General features: G+C 43.6%; 1 protein-coding gene and 1 pseudogene across 1 annotated transcript; one reads left to right on the top strand and one right to left on the bottom strand.

Annotated features, from left to right (window-relative positions):
- Positions 1-3744: 3744 nt before the first annotated feature.
- Ptchd3 (patched domain containing 3) lies at positions 3745-13913 on the bottom strand. The gene is made up of 4 exons (XM_042697008.1): positions 12921-13913; positions 11620-11741; positions 7013-7158; positions 3745-5345 (listed from the first exon to the last, which is right to left on the bottom strand). Exons 1-4 carry the CDS (start codon positions 13911-13913, stop codon positions 3850-3852), a joined length of 2757 nt encoding a protein of 918 aa, XP_042552942.1. The 3' UTR covers positions 3745-3849.
- LOC122122857 lies at positions 9136-10659 on the top strand (annotated as a pseudogene).
- Positions 13914-16908: the final 2995 nt, after the last annotated feature.

Raw genomic sequence — 16908 nt, 5'->3', positions numbered from 1 at the left:
ATTTAAACTCTCCCTGAGTTTAATATGATGTTTTCAAAATATTATAAAAAATGTATTTTTTGGGCTGGGAGGGTGCTCAGTGGTAGAGCGCTTGCCTTGCATGCATGAGGCCCTGGGTTCAATTCCTCAGCACCACATAAGCAAAAAGAAAAAAGCCGGAAGTGGCACTGTGGCTCAAGTGGTAGAGCATTAGCCTTGAGCTGAAGAGCTGAGGGACAGCGCCCAGGCCCAGAGTTCAGGCCCCATGACCGGACCCCCCCAAAAAATGTATTTTTTTCCTCTTTTGTGATCAGAGATGACTTTTTTTCTCCTGAAATTCAAGTTTCCTCTTCCAGAAGTTTTTCTTTCCATTGACTGGGGACTATTTAGTGTAAATGTACCTATCTACATTCTCTTCTAAACAAATATACCTATTACAGAATTGAACATAGAAATTAAGTACAGTAGGGTAATAGCAACAGCCACCAATAATTTTTTAAAGATAACCATAATAGCATGCCATAAGTTGTTTAAAATTTATGAATTGTATATTTCTTGAATATTCCATGTACTATATATACACTGCAGTAGACAGCAGAGAAAAGAAACTGTGAAAAATAAAACTATTGGTAAGGGGAAAGTTACACATGAGTAAATTCTAAATATCAGTAAAGAGACAAAACATAAAAACAAATGAAAATTGTAGAAATAAAAAGGAAAATAACTGAAATACATACAAGCAAACTGCAGAAATTCAAAGGCACATTTCAGCAAACTATAGAAACAATCAGTAAACAAACATGGACCAATAGAAACCAAAAAGTTGAAGAACAGACAAAAGCATTTCAGAAAAGTGATCAGTTGTAATGCCCTGTGGACACCATCAACCAGGGCAACATAGCAATGCAGGAATACTAGGAGAGGAGAGGAAAGAGGGCAAGAAAACACTAAAGGAAATAATGGCATGAAATTTTCTGAGTTAATGAAGGACAATAAAAGAAGTACCCAAGAAACTCAACCTATAAACAGAAAAGATAAAGGAAACCTACACCAAACACATGAAAATCACACCAAAACAAACAAAAGATTTGACAAGCAAGAGCAAAGGGACCACCTGCAAGCAATCTTGAGTAAGGCTATGAGAAGACTTCATATCACAAACTTTCTTTGCTATCATGAAATAAGAAGTGTTGGCACATTGCAGGGTGCCAGAGCCTCATGCCTGTAATCCTAGCAACTCAGGAAATCTGAGGATCATAGTTCAAAGCCAACCCAGACACAAAGGTTCCTGAGAATCTTATCATCAGTTGACCTCCAAGCCAGAAGTACATATGTGGCTCAACTGCTACAGCACTAGCCTTGGACAAAAAAAAGCTCAGGGATGACCAGGTGCCGTTGGTTCATGCCCGTAATCCTGGCTACTCAGAAGGCTGAGATCTGAGTATCACAGTTCAAAGCCAGCTGAGGTAGGAAAGTCTGTGAGACTGTTATCTCCAATTAACCTCCAGAAAACCAGAAGTAGAGCTGAGGGTCAAAGTGGTAGTGCTAGCCTTGAGCAAAAAAGCTCAAGGACATGCCCAGGCACTGAGTTCAAGCCCCATGACCTATCAAAAAAATTCTCACTGCTGCACCCAGGCCCTGGGCAGCATCTTCCTTGCAGACAAGGAACTTAAATGCCATAGTGCAACCACTTATTAAAGGACTCAGAATATACGGTTTTACATATTGACATGGAAAGAGGATTGCTCTCTCTTGCCCACTTGGCTCTTTCTCACTCCCTGCCTCCCGCCCCCCCCCCCACTCCTCTCCCCTCGCCCCCATCTCTCTCCCTCCCTCCTTCATTTTTTGTGGTACAAAGTTTGAACCAATGTGCTACCACCTGAGCCAAGCCCCCCAACCCTTTTTGGTTTATTGTCTCAGATAAGTTCTTGACTCATTTGCCCCAACAGCCCTCAAATCTCAATCTTCCTGAAGTACACCTGTGGAATACCTGGGATTATAGCCTTTCACTACCATGCCAGGACTTTATACTTTCTGCTTTTTTTTCTTTCCAGTAACAGAGTTTGAACTTAGGGCTTTAAGCCATCTGACAGCTCTCTTGCTCTTACATGGTACTCTGCCACTATGGGCACACCTACAGCCCAGCTTTTTACAGGTTAATTGGAGATGGAGTCTCTCAGACTTTTCTGCCCAGGCTCACTTCCAAACACCATCCCTTTCAAATATCAACCTCCTGAGTTGATATTTGAAGGACTAAAGACATGAGCCACAGGCACTTGGCTTAAACACACATATCAACATATACTTTTAAAGCAAACATAAACACAAAGCCTAACTTCAAAGTGGCTACCTTTGGCAGTTGGGTTAATTGAAATGGGAAGAGGGCTTCCATTTTCTCTGTATTCAAAATTTTTAGTACTACCATATATAGACCAGAATGCCAAAGACAGGGCTATAGATCAAATGGTAGAGCCTAACCTTGAGCAAAAAACAATAAAAACAAAAACAAAACAAAACAAACACCTCAGGGATAGCACCCAAGCCCTGAGTTCAAGCCCAAAGAGCAACACAAGAAGAAAAAAAAAAGAACATTGAGATATACCTTCCTGTCTCAATTATTGAGATATATCCAATCAAATTTGAGCTTAAATACCTTTTTATATTATTTCTAGCTACCTTACTAATAATAGCAAAAGGAACTGTATCGTAATTCAACTAGGTATGTATTATGGGAAGAAAATGAATCCCTGTCTTTATCTCTTAACAAATACAACAGTATGGGGTTCACTGACCTAAATGTAAAATTAAAACTATTAACACTTTGATTAAAAAATGGAAATGGAGCTTTTCACAACCTTAAAGCTGTCAAAGTGTAAGACTAGAAAGTATTATTGAAAATATGATAAGCTGGGCACTGGTGGCTCACACCTGTAATCCTAGCTACTCAGGAGGCTAAGATCTGAGGATGGCAGTTTAAAACCAGACCAGGCAGTATAGTCCCTATGAGACTTTTATCTCCAATTAACCACTCAAAAAACAGAAATGGAACTGTGGCTCAAAGTGATAGAGCACTAGTCTTGAGCAAAAGAGTTCAGGGACAGTGCTCAGACCTTGAGTTTAAACCCCACAACTGACAAAAAAATTTTTAAGAACTTTTTAGAAAAGCTCAAACTGGGAAAATAAATAAGTTGTATTTTTACATCATAATGCATGTAGAAAGCATACTTAAAAATATTCTTCTATTATAGTATGAATGATATATACTATTACTTGAATTTCTAGGAATAAATTCCCAATCATCAGAAAGTAACTGGAAAATTATACCATATACTGACTCTAAGAGAAAATGATAAATATGACAATACTTTTTCATTTAGTAAAGGTAGTTTAATGTAAGACCAATTTTTTGAGCATATTTTTTAAAATAAGTAGAAGGATTTCTGAGTCATGGAAACATGTCTTAAAGGTTAACAATTCTCTTTTAAATTTTTCTTTTTTATTATACATTGTGTGTTTATTCTTTTTATCAGTGTATATCAATTGTACAGAGTAACGGTTTTCATTGAGAACTTTTCACACGTTTATGATGTATCCTCCATTACCTTCTTTTAAAAAATTTTTAATTGATATTATAAAGGTGATGTACAGAGGGGTTACAATTACATAATCCATTACCTTTTTACTCCACCCTTCTCCTTCCCATTCTCATCAGTCTCCTTTCTCTTCCCCAGTAGTCCCTCTTATACTTGCATGTCTCTTTTTTTCTGTTCCTCACAGTGCTCTCCCCTTTTTGTTAAACCAGACTGAATCAAGCAATAAACAATTCAATAACTGGTCTTTGATTTATTGATGGACATGTTAAACAAATTATCAAAAAAAGGTTAAGAATACTGGAATAAAAATTAAACCATGAGCAGCTCCAAATAGCATAACAAGAAACATAATCTTAAAGAATGTCCTGAAGATGTACGCTTTAGCTGCAGCTAAAACGCATACTCCTATTATTGTTGAAATGGCACTTTGTAGCACTGGATAACCTAACATATACAATGCATCAGTAGCTTTTCCATTTACTGTGGTCTTGGAACTGGAAACAAATGCATAGGAGATGTGTGCAGAAAAATCAAAAGAAAATCCTATACAAATAACAAGATTAATCATGGATATGGAATCAAGATTGACTTTCCAGAATGCCATGAAACCTGTTACTCCCACAATCACAGAAGCAATGGCAAAAGTTACCCATATGGAGCACACCGGATGAGGAATTAACAGTAGGGAAACTATGAACATAGCCACTGATGCAACTATGACATTTCTAACAGTGTTTTCTAGTATGGCAGCAAACTGATCAAAGTATATGAAGGCCTGGTTGTACACCATTAGGGGAACTTCACACTTGTCAGCTATGTCTCGTAATTGGAGTAACATTAGCTTCTTACTTTTGGAGGAAGAAACACTCATAACTTGAATGAAACCCCGGGAAGAAGTGATTTCATTTGATGAAGAAACATTAACATCATATGTAAAAATTGGAAATGTACTTAAAAAAACAGAAAGGTTGTCCATAAAAGTTTTCTTATTATTAATATCCTGACTGCTATTTTTCATGTATTTTACATATTGCCGCAACCAAAACTCTGTGAGATTTTTATCTACATAGCTATTTTCTTCAAACTTTATCAGACATTTTTCTAATTCTTGCCTTACATCTTCATCCCAATAGTTAATACTTTCAGTAACAATAACCATAACCCTGGGACCATACTCTGAAAAATAATCTTGCTCTATGTTAAAATACGGTATGATATAGGAATCATCGCTTGCCAGATTTCGAAGGTCTAAGCCCTCTTGCACATGGAAACACCCATATATGCTGCTTATGATGTACAAAATATATGTCAACACTACAAAAAGCTTGCACTTGGTGGTTGTGAGAAAAGGACCAAAATAGTCTCTAAAAAACAAATTCATTGGATGGTTATCAGCTCCATATTCATCAGGGACAGACCCAAGTGGAAAACAGCAGGTCTTTTTGAGTGAGGCATATTTGGGGTCTGGCTTTTTCACCCAGTGCAAGCATCCTACTTCTCTTCTACCATCTAGAGCCATAACTGCCCCAAAACAGGTGATTTTGTAACAATAACAAAATACTAGGGTTGTTCCTGTATAGATGCAAAAGTACTGTACGGACCTGAAGGAGCTCATTATACCAGTATAGAAGGCGAGTACATTGGTGATGCTGGTAATTGTAATGGACACGGCCACTTTTGAATACACACTGGAAAGCCGTTCTCTTACGGTAACCAGGAGGCTGGTCTTCTGCCAGGCAGAAATCATGATAAACATGTCATCAACCCCAACTCCTGGGAAAATAAGAAACAAACTCATCATACATATTAATGTACATCAAGTGAATACATTGACCATTTTATTTTTCTATGTTTAGCCCTTACTTGTCTTCCCCAGTCTCTGCTTGAACACTGTCTTCCCTGTAACGTTCTCTCTGGTTGCTTCTAGATTCACAACAGAATTTGTCATTCCTTCCTCTGTTGTCAGTCTTTGCTCTGTACATGCTCCTATAATTTTATACATACCAAGACATACTCTAGTCCTCAGATGTTTTAGTAATTAGATCTGAAAACCAGGCTGATGGTTAGTTGAAACAGTATTAGCAGTATGTATCATTGATTCCATTAAATTCCATGAAAGATCACTTTTGTTCATAAGTTCTTTCATGCTAATGTACAAACACATCCAGCCAAAATTCTCTTGCTTAAAATAAGCTGGATATATATGCTTACAGTTTGCATCTGGCTATCTATGTGGTAAGATTTGAATGGTATCACATAGTTTATAGCATACACAGAGCTCATACATGTTCACAAACATGGTTTTCTTACTAGCCTGTTTCTGAAACTTAGAATGTGATTATTCAAACTTCAATCTAGCAGATAAGGTATCAGCTCACTGCTCCAGAAGCTAGTAAGTACTCTGCTTCTTACTTTTTGTAGTGGTAGGGGTCAAACCCAAGTCTTCATACATGCTAGGCCAGTACTCTGCAACTGAGCTGTGCTGCCAGCCCTGAGTGCCCCTGAATCAGAAGCACTACCAAAATAAATCTTAAGAATCCTTGCAACAAAGTAGAGGGACAAAGGGTAAACAAATGCAGCAGAGGTACTTACTCACTACACACTATGTTGAAAATAAACTATGCAACTCGTAGGTGAGGGTGGGAGGGAAAAACTAGGAGAGCAAGGCGAAGGGTGACATTGTCCAAAAAGAGATATACTCTACCTGATTTATGTCACTTTAACCCAGTGCATATCACCTTTATAATAACAATTTAAAAAAATTTTAAGAATCATATATTAAGAATCATATATGGTACCGATGGCTCACGCCTGTAATCCTAACTACTCAGGAGGCTGAGATCTGAGTATCATGGTTCAAAGCCAGCCCAGGCAGGAAAGTATGTGAGACTCATCTCCATTAACCACTCAGAAAACCAGAAGTGGTGCTGCGGCTCAAGCTATAGAGTTCTAGCCTTGAGCTGAAGAGCTGAGGGACAGCATTCAGGCCCAGAGTTCAAGCCTCACAACTGACAAAAAAAAATTATATACTTCTGGCTTTTTCTGATTATGTGGACTGAGGAATCGAACTCAGGGCCTCATGCATATAAGGCAAGCACTCTACCAGTGAGCCACCTTCCCAGCCCGATTTCTCCATTTTTAACTTGCATCCTTGATTGAGAAGTCAAACACTGTTCTCATATTTTCAGTAACTTATATTTTGGCTTTATTTATATGAACTGCTATCCATATTCCCTATTTATCTGCCCAAAAATGATGCTAGATTTTTTCCAACTCTAAAGATACATAATTCATCTTGATTTTTCCTATTTCCTATCTGAGATTCATGCTCCCTTTGGATCTAAGCAGCTACCTACATAAAATGTATTTCCTTATCTACTCAGCACCTCCCTCCCCCCACACTCACATACATCGTACAGCCTCACATTTTATTTACTCACCTAGAATAAGAAACGGGGAATTGGCAACTATGATCACAAATGGCACACCAATGTGCAACATCAGGCCAAAGCCACTCACCACTGCCATGGCAACATTAAACACTCCAAAAACTGCAACTCCCATTTTGGTTCGTATACAGTTCAACCTGTAAATTTGGAATGAAAATAATCACAAAATCTGTGGTGGTTGCTTACCTACTGAAATTCCACCAATTGATACCATTCTTTACTTGGATACCTACAGTCATAAGTCTTTGGACTAATAATGTATACGTGTGTCTGTTTGTCTGCTGGTGTCTTGAAGCCTGCAAGCACTATACCATACCAACTGTCTAAAAAGAAAGAGGAAGAGGTGGGCTGGGAAGTGGTAGAGTGCTTGCCTTGCATGCATGAGGCTCTGGGTTTGATTCCTCAGCACCACATAAGCAGAAAAAGCTGGAAGTGGCCCTGTGGCTCAAGCTGTAGAGTGCTATCCTTGAGCTGAAGAGCTGAGGGACAGCACTCAGGCCCAGAGTTCAGGTCCCAGGACCGACCAAAAAAAACAGAGGAGAAGGAGGAGGAAAAGAAGGAGGCGGCAGAAGAGGAGGAAGGGGAGACAGAAAAGTAGGCAATCTGCATATTTACTAAACTTTCTAGATGGTTCTTATGCAGCTAGCCAAGCACTATTCCACAGACTAACATTTCAGAATCATAAAGATTTACTGAAACTCTGCAGATGATTAATTTAATTAATTTTATATTGATAAGAGGAATGTGGGCTGGGAAGGTGGCTCAGTGGTAGAGCGCTTGCCTTGCATGCCTGAGGCCCTGGGTTTGATTTCTCAATACCACATAAGCAAAAAGAAAAAAGCCAGAAGTGGCGCTGTGGCTCAAGTGGTAGAGTCGCTAGCCTTGAGCTGAAGAGCTGAGGGACAGTGCCCAGACCCAGAGTTCAGGCCCCACGACCAGACCCCCCCTGCAAAAAAAAGAGGAATGTGAGTTGGAATGCAGCAGTAATGGAGGGTGTCTTGATCCATTTTCTGTTGCTTAGCAAAATCCCTGAGGCTGGGAATTTATAAAGAAACATAGTAGATGACATCATGGTAGGGGAGGAAGAGAGGAAAAGAGAGAGAGGAAGAAGAAAAAGGAGAAGGAGAAGGAGGAAGAGGAGGAGGAGGAGGAGGAAGAGGAGAAGGAGAAGGAAGGAGGAGGAGGAGGAGGAGAAGGAGGAGGAAGAAGAGGAGGAGAAGGAAGAGAAGGAGGAAGAAAGAGTGCTCAAGCAAGTCAGGAAAAGACTCAGAAGCCAAATTTCCTTAAAAAAAAAAACAAAAAACTTGTCACAGAACCTAACCAGTTCCCATGAGAACTATATTAATCCCTTCTGAAAGCCACAACCCCAAAACCTAACCATTTTACAAGCAGGCCCCATTTCATAGAATTTCATCACCTCTTAACACTATCACACCAGAGCCAACCTTGTTGCACACAAACGGTTGGGGACGCATTCTTATCCAGTTATCTTTCTACCCCACCTGTGATCCTTATTTTGCCATAATCACAGTATTATATAGCTCCTACAGTTCAAAGCTAGTATAATGTATACTGTGTTATATAAAGTTTTTGTCTGTTACTCTTGTTCAGATTTTCACTTCATTTTAAATCATGTGTATGTCTATAACAATTTATGCATTTCACCTAAGTTATTGTTTATTAGCATACAGTTGTTCATAGTATTATTATTGTTCATAGTATTATTATCATAATTATGTCTCCCCTTTCATATCTGTTTATTTCCATCTGACCTCCTCTTTGTTTCTCTATAACAAATGTTGGTTTGGTTAAATGTTGTTGTTTATCTAGTCTACTTTATTTATCTCTTCTTGTACATTTTATTAGCACACAGCATGCCAAGTTTCACTGTTGTCTTTCTGCACATGCTCAGAATATACCTCTTTATTACCCTACCTTTCTCGATCTCCCTTTAAGCATCTTTCTTACAATTTATTTTTAGTGGGCTTCATTAAGGCTTTTTCCCACATGCATTTAATGTCCTTTTCCCTCTCTTTCCCCCTCCTACATCCCAATGACTCTCCCTTACAACGGACCCCCTCATTTGTGTTTGTGTCATTTTTTAAATCTAGACTATGCGTATCAGAGAATTCATGCAATATTTGTCTTTTTGAGTCTAACTTATTTTGCTTAACATGATGATCTCTATTTTTATTCATCTTCCTGCAAATGTCATTATTTCATTCTTCTTTATGGCTAAATAATAATCTATACTGTATGTATATTACATTTTCTTCATACACTCAGCTATTGATAGGCACTCAGACTTATTTTAAACTTCACCATTGTCAATTATGTCACAATAAACACAAGTGTACAGAAAAATCTACTCTGCGCTGATACAACAGAGTACTATAATTTTAAATGTTTTAGTTTTGAGGAGCCTTCTATTGATTTACACAGTAGACAAACTGATTTACATTCCCAACAACAATGTAAACCCCCCCCCCCCTTGTCCTCACATCTTTTCAGCATTTGGTTTCTTTTTTCTTTTTCTTTTTTTGTATGCATGAGCATGTGTGTGTGTGTGTGTGTGTGTGTTTATGTGCGTATACTGGAGCTTGAATTCAGGGCCTGGGCAATGTCCTTTAGCTTTTTCATTCAGAGCTATTTTTCTTCCACTCAAACCACAGTTCAACTTCTAGTGATTTGGTGGTTAGTGGGAGATAAAGGGTCTTGTGGACTTTACTGCTCAGACTGGCTTTAAACCATGATCTAGGATCTCAGCTTTCTAAGTAGCAAGGGTTATAGGCACAAATATTAGTTGTATTTCTATACATGTGCTCAATCCAAAAGAGAAGAAATTTCATCTAAATAACTCTAAAAGAATAAAATATATAGGAATTCAACCAAGAAAGAAACTGAAGACCAAAATAAACATGAAACTCTTTTAGTTAAGAAGTTATTATTGCTTAAAAATGGGCAATCCTGCACAAAATAATCTACATTTTCAACTTGATCTCTGACCCCTCTCTCAAAATTCCAACTGCCTTTTTATTCAGAAATGAAAGTCATTGAAGCGAGTGAACTTCGGCCAAGTCCCAGTGGCTCAAGCTTGCATCCCTGCTCCATATACAGGCATCTCTTGAGATAACTGGCACAAGCACCACAAAACCGGGGGCAAAAGGAAGTCCTACCAAAGAAGTGGAAATATAAGCTGGGATGCCCTGCCACCAACACTAAGATGGTCCACATTACATATACACAGCCTGAGTTCCAGGTGACAACAAGAAATACTGTGCTCTGAGGCTGGATGTGAGCAACTTTCCCTGGGGCTCTGAGTATAAAACAAAGATCACTGATGTCCTCTGCAATGCATCCAATAATAAGCTGCTGGTGAAGAATTGCATTGTGCTCATGGACAGAACACTGTACTGGCTGTAGTATGAATGCTACTATACACGGCCCTTGGGCTGCAAGAAGGGGGCAAGCTAACTCCTGAAGAGGAAGAGATTTTAAACAAAAAGCAATCCAAGAAAATTCAGAAGAAATATGATGACAGGGAAAAGAATGCCAAAATCAAGCCAGTGTGGCCGATGCTAGAAGGCAAGAAGCTGTAATTCTATCTGACGAAGATCAAGGCCTGGAAAGGCAAATAAAGTCATCTACCACCGCCTCCCCCCCCCCCCCAAACAAAAAAAAAAAAGAAAAAAAGAAAAGAAATGAAAGAGTCAGCACTCAAAATCATATGGAGTTGCAAGAAGCCCTAACTGGACAAAAAATAATTTAGAAAAAAAACAAAATATGAGCACTCAATACTAGTCAGACATAAGAAGGAATGAAGCTCTGATACATGTTCCAACATGGATATTGAAAACATGCTGAGTGGATTAAGCCAGCTTAAAAGGACAAGTTTCTAGAATAGGTAAGTAAATATCTATGGAAATTGATTAAAGGGGCTGGAAGGGGGCTCAGGGGTAGAGTGCTTGCCTAGCATGCATGAAACCCTGGGTTTGATTCTTCAGTACCATATAAACAGAAAAAGCCAGAAGTGGCACTGTGGCTCAAGTGGTAGAGCACTAGTCTTGAGCAAAAGAAGCTCAGGGGCAGTGTCCAGGCCCTGAGTTCAAGCCCCAGAACTGGAAAAAAGTAAAAAGAAATTGATTAAAGCTTCACTAGGACTGAGGGAGAGGATTTTGAGGGTTAAAACAGTTGTATAGCTTCACAACAGTGTAGACATGAAAGCACTGAATTTATACTTAAAAAGTATAATGTGCTAGCCAAGCACCAGAGACTCACACCTGTCATCCTACTCAGGAGGCTGAGATCTGAGGATCGCAGTTCAAAGACAGGAATGTCCATGAGACTCTTTATCTCACCTTGACTTACTTTGAGCTGAAGAGGGCAGGGACAGCACCCAGGCCCAGAGTTCAAGCCCCATGACCAAAAAAAAAAAAGTATAATGTTAATTACATTATACTTATAATCTGTTTATTACATTATACTTGAGTTATGTATATGTATTATGTACATATATGCATATTAAACACAATTTGTACTCACCTATAGTCTATCACAATTTTTTGGCACCATAAGAAGTGAAAATGTGAAACTCTTACCTGAAACATGATATGATTGCAAACAGTATGATTAAAACATATGCCATGTGAAACAAGGGGATCACTGTCATAGAAGTTGCCTCAAATTCCAGCTGTCTGGAAAGTGATGTAAAGTAGACCACCTGCAACAAACAAAGTTAGGAAAATAGTTTTCAATTCCAGTATTTGATATGTTACACATTGTCTTGAACCACTTCAACTTATCGGCAGAAACATGTTAAAAAATGAAAATATCGGGGTTGGGAAGGTGGCTCAGTGGTAGAATGCTTGCCTTGCATGCATGAGGCCCTGGGTTCAATTCCTCAGCGCCATATAAACAGAAAAAGCCAGAAGTGGTGCTGTAGCTCAAACAGTAGAGCACTAGCCTTGATCTGAAAAGCTGAGGGACAGTGCCCAGGCCCAGAGTTCAGGCCCCAAAACTGACAAAAAAAAAAAAAGGAATATCAAGACTTGTGGAATTTTGGAACAGAGAAAATTATGTAGGTCTGCTTCTTCCCACAAAATCTGTGTTGTACTTTGAAAGTTCTTTCAAAACCAAAAGTTGAAAATTAATACACCAGAATTAGATTTTACATGAAACTGAAAATTAATAACTGTGGAACTGGTGGCTTTCCTAAATTTTTAACTGATTGACATTTTAGTATTTTAATTGCATAAATATCATTTCACGATGAGCTGGTCTCCTCCATGGGCTTTTTCCAGTAGCTCTCGCATTCGTCGGATTTATTTATGACTATTAATAGTGTTGCTAGCTCCAATTTTTTTTTTTGTCAGTCGTGGGGCCTGAACTCTGGGCCTGGGCACTGTCAGCTCTTCAGCTCAAGGAGAGCACTCTACCACTTGAGCCACGGCGCAACTTCCTGCTTATGTGGTGCTGAGGAATCGAACCAGGGCCTCCTGCGTGCGAGGCAATTTCTTAGCAGGTGTTGTGTCTCACACTACACAGGGCCTGCCTATAACTGGCCTGGCCCTGCTGCCTGGGGTCTGTGTCGGGTGGGCTGGTGGCAGGGCTCGGCCATTTCAGAGCCACTTGGTTAGAAATCAAATCCTGCTTAAGCAAGGAGCCGCTTTGCACAGATGTCTACGTCGCAGGTTTGGGTTTGCGCAGCGGCTTCGGGACACGGTCCCCGTCCTAGTAGAAAGGTGGGCCGAGGGCCAAGCACCACGCGAACGGCGGCTAGGTGCCAGGTGCCGTCAAGTAGTTAGGGTGCTCCGATCCCCTGCCCCGTGACACCCCGTCCTCGCGGCCCCCCCCCCCTCCAGTGCCCCGCGGTCGCCCCCGAGCCTGACCCCGCATGCACCTTAATAGTCCGCAAGGCCAGTCTGCTCTGGAGGTCCTCAAACTGATCGAGGAAGTGCACCAGCCAGGCCTTGCTGCGCCGGCTCTGCTCGGGCTCCTCCGTCTGCAGGAAGTACAGTAGGTGCATGGCCTTGGATGCCGCCAGCCGCCGGCTCGGGCCCAGCCACTCGCCCAGGGTGTTGCCTCCAAAGAAGCCGGCCAGGAAGATGGGGTGGCCTGAGAGGTTGAGGACAGGGAAGGTGACGTGGCCCAGGTCCAGCGCGGGGTTCCGCTGCCACAGGTACAGCAGCGGGTTGGGTGGCACGCAACCGGCCTTGAACTTGGCGCACACCTCGTGGTAGCGGACCTGGGAGCCGTTCTCCACTGCCGCCCGCAGGCCCCGCACAGCCTGGTCCAGCCGGCTCACCTCCGCGAAGACCTCGGCGTCCAGCAGCGAGTCCGCGTCGCTCACCACCAGCACCGAGGCGAAGTTGGTCTCAGTGCTCATGCGGGAGGCGGAGAAGCGCCGCGCGTCGTCGGTGGAGAAGTGGGCCTGCACGAAGCGCCGTTCGGCCTTGGCAGGGCCGCCCACCGGCGTGTACTGCTCCTCCAGATTCTCCTCCTCTTCGGGCAGGAAGGCGAAGCCCGAGCCCAGCGCGGCCGTCAGCGCCATGGGCGCCAGCAGGAAGGCCCAGGGGTGCGTGGCCACGGCGCGGCCCAGCCGGCCGAACGAGCGCGAGAGCGGCCGCTCCACGCAGCTCGTGTGGCAGCGGCGGCGGCGCGGCGCCTCGCGCTCGGCGGGTGCCTCCTGCCCCAGCGGCTGCGGCCGCTCCGACGGCGGCCCCAGGGCCTCCGGCGCCGGCGCTCGGCGCTCCCGCTCCTCCGCGGGCCTGCGCGCCGGGGTCGGCGGCGGCGACGTGGGCCGCCCGCCCTCCTCCGGCTCCGACCCCGCCTCCGACCCCGCCGCCGCCTCGTGTGGCTCCCGTGGCGCCACCTTGGACGACCTGCGGCTCATCTCCCGGCCCCGACGGCGCCCGCACGCGTGCCGCCAGTCGAGGGCGCCCGGCAAGGCACCGACGCTGGCTCCGCAACCGACGCCCGGCCGGCGCCGCTCGCGCCAGGAGCCCGGCGGCGGGGGCAACTGTCGGCGCGCGCGGGCAGGCGCCGGCCCAACGGCGCCGGCCTCGCCAGGCCCCGCCGGCCACCCGCGTCCCCAGCCCCGACGTCGCCTCTCCCCGGCGCTCCCACCCGTCCCGTCCCCGCGGGACGTGGGCTCCGCGGCTCACCTGCGTCTCTCGGGCCCCAGGTCAGCGCGTCCGCCCAGCTGCCGGCTGGGGCGCGGGCACCGCGTGCGGGAGGCGGGGAAGAAAGAAGACACCAAGCCCAGGCCCTCCTGCCCGGGCCCCGCGCCCCGGCGGCTCCGCTAGAAACCCACCGAGCGCGCCGAGCCTACGGAGCCGAGCCCAGGACGGGAGGAGCACGACGCCCGCGAGAGCGGCGAACTCGGAGGTCCGAGGCTGGAGGGATGGGGCCTGCCACCTCACACTCTCCCCAGCCCTAACCGGCCACTCGGTCCGAGAGGTCCCAGGGTCCCAGGACCGCCCACACCCCGGGTCCCGTCTTCCTCCCTCCCCCCCTCCCCCCCCAAGCGCCCAGCTCTCGGCGCTTCCCACACACTTGGTGCGGTGTGACCGCCCATCATCCAGGTCGGTGCGCCAGCCGCAGCAGGGTGGTCTCCGCTCTGCTCAAGTGGCCTCACTAGGGTGGTCTCCGCTCTGCTCACGTGGCCTCACGTCCACACTAGGGTCGCTGACTCCACAGGCCAGCCACACGGGCAGACACACACAGTCTTGATTTGGATCTTCTTTCTTTTTACCTGAGTGCTCCCGAGTCAACCTCCAAAGCTGTATTTAACAAATACGAAAAGCCGGGCGCTGGTGGCTCACGCCTGTAATCCTAGCTACTCAGGAGGCTGAGATCTGAGGATCGCGGTTCAAAGCCAGCTCGGGCAGGAAAGACTGTGAGACTCCTATCTCCAATAAACCACCAGAAAACTGGAAGTGGCGCTGTAGCTCAAGTGGTAGAGCGCTCGCCTTGAGCTGAAGAGCTGAGGGACAGCGCCCAGGCCCAGAGTTCAAGCCCCACGACCGACCAAAAAAAAAAAAACAAAACACGAAGAACGTCCACATCCTCCTTTCTTACAAGAAAAACTCAGTCTTTCACAATGCGTATCATGTTGACTGTGATTTTTCCCGTTTTCTATTGTTTCAAAGTGGTTTTCTTAGATTTATTGCTTGTAGTGTACTTTTATCATGAAAAGATGTTTGCTTTTGTCAAATGCTTTTTCTAATTGAAGTTATTGTACCCTTTTTTACTTCCTATTAATGGAATGTATTGTGTTGATAAATTTACATCGAACTATTCTTGCATTCCAGAAATAAATCCCACGTGGTCATGGTTTATCATTCTTTCAGCATATTGCTGATTCCATTGACTAGTATTCTGCTGACTTTTTTTCATCCTTGTTCAGAAGGGCAAGTTTCTGTAATTTTCTTGGGGGTTTTATCGGCTCTGGCATTAGGGTACAATCCCTAGATTACAGTAAGAAATTTTCCCTCTTCAGTATTTCAGAAGAGCTTGAGAAGGGTTGGTTCTTTTTCATATGTCATCGTCATCACAGGGCTTTTCTTGTTAGTAGATGGTATGGTTTGGTTCGATAGTACTGACGATTGAACTCCAAGCCTTGAACTTGTTAGGCAGGTGCTTTTGAGCCATGCCCCCAGCTTTTTTGCTTTGGCCATTTTTCAAGGTAGTATTTTGCTGTATGTTTGGTGGGACCCCCTAAGCTGTGATCTGCCTACTTGTGCTACTCTGTGTTGTTTGGGGATGGCAGCCATTATGCTTATGCCTACTTAACAGGTACATAGCACCATAGCCAGCCATTGGTTAAGAAGGAGCCTCTATTATGCCCAGGTTGGCCTTGAACCATGATCCCCTGATCTCCTAAGTAGCTAGGATTGCAGGATTGTTCACCCATCTTTTGGTAGGTTTCTGATTACAGGTTCAATCTCTTCACTGGTGATATATTTATTCAAATTTTGTATTTCCTTATGGTTTAGTGTTGGTAGATTTTGCATTTGTCTTTCCATTTTTCATAATTAGTGAATATTTGTTAATTTCGTTGATCTTTTTAAAGAAAAACTGTTCCATTGAGTTAACTTTTTTTCTATGCTTTATTGGACTGATTTATGTTCTGATCTTTATTATGCCTTCCCTTCTACTAGCTTTGAATTAATTTTCTAGTTCCATAAATTATAAAGTTAGGCTGTTTAATTTGAAAACTTTCTTTCATGGTGTGTGTGTGTGTGTGTGTGTGTGTGTGTGTGCGCGCGCGCGGTGTGCGTGTGCGCGCGTGTGCTGTAGAGCTTGTACTCAGGGTCTGTGGGCTGTCCCTGAGCTTTTTTCCTCAATGGTATAGCAATCTACTACTTAAGCCACAGCTCAACTTCTGCTTTTTTGTAGTTTAGTGGAGATGAGTCTCATAGACTTTCCTGTTTCCTGCCCAGGATAGCTCCAAGTAGCTAGGATCACAGGAATGAGCCACCACTGCCAAGCGCTTTTTTTTTTTTGTCAGCTGTAGGGCTTGAACTGTCCCTGAGCTCCTCAGCTCAAGGCGAGCACTCTACCATTTGAGCCACAGCACCACTTCCTGTTTTCTAGTGGTTAATTGGAGTTAAGAGTCTCACAGACTTTCCTGCCCGGGCTGGCTTTGAACCATGATCCTCAGATCTCAGCCTCCTGAGTAGCTAGGATTACAGGTGTGCACCATTGGTGCGTGGCACTTGGAACATCTTATACAATTGCATTATCTAATAATATTTATTCCAAGGCATATACAATTAAAAACAAAGTAAAAAAAGAAATGTTTAGCGAGTGAGAAAAAGGGTGACATTGCCCAAAAAGAAATGCACTCTTTACCTGAATTATGTAACTGTAATCGCTCTATACAT

Source organism: Dipodomys spectabilis, unplaced genomic scaffold (genome assembly GCF_019054845.1).
Source record: "Dipodomys spectabilis isolate Male_0828 unplaced genomic scaffold, ASM1905484v1 ptg000215l, whole genome shotgun sequence".
NCBI lineage: Eukaryota > Metazoa > Chordata > Mammalia > Rodentia > Heteromyidae > Dipodomys > Dipodomys spectabilis.
Note: the sequence above shows the minus strand (reverse complement) of the source record. Positions and strands in the feature narration are given on the sequence as shown.

Excerpts from the sequence above, each read along its gene's own strand:
- Ptchd3 (XM_042697008.1), bottom strand. The coding sequence starts at position 13,913 with ATGAGCCGCAGGTCGTCCAAGGTGGCGCCACGGGAGCCACACGAGGCG. Across the intron at positions 11,742-12,920 it reads TGGCCTTGCGGACTATTAAG|GTGGTCTACTTTACATCACT; the intron begins GTGCATGCGGGG and ends TGTTTGTTGCAG. Across the intron at positions 7,159-11,619 it reads GCAATCATATCATGTTTCAG|GTTGAACTGTATACGAACCA; the intron begins GTAAGAGTTTCA and ends CCAAATTTACAG.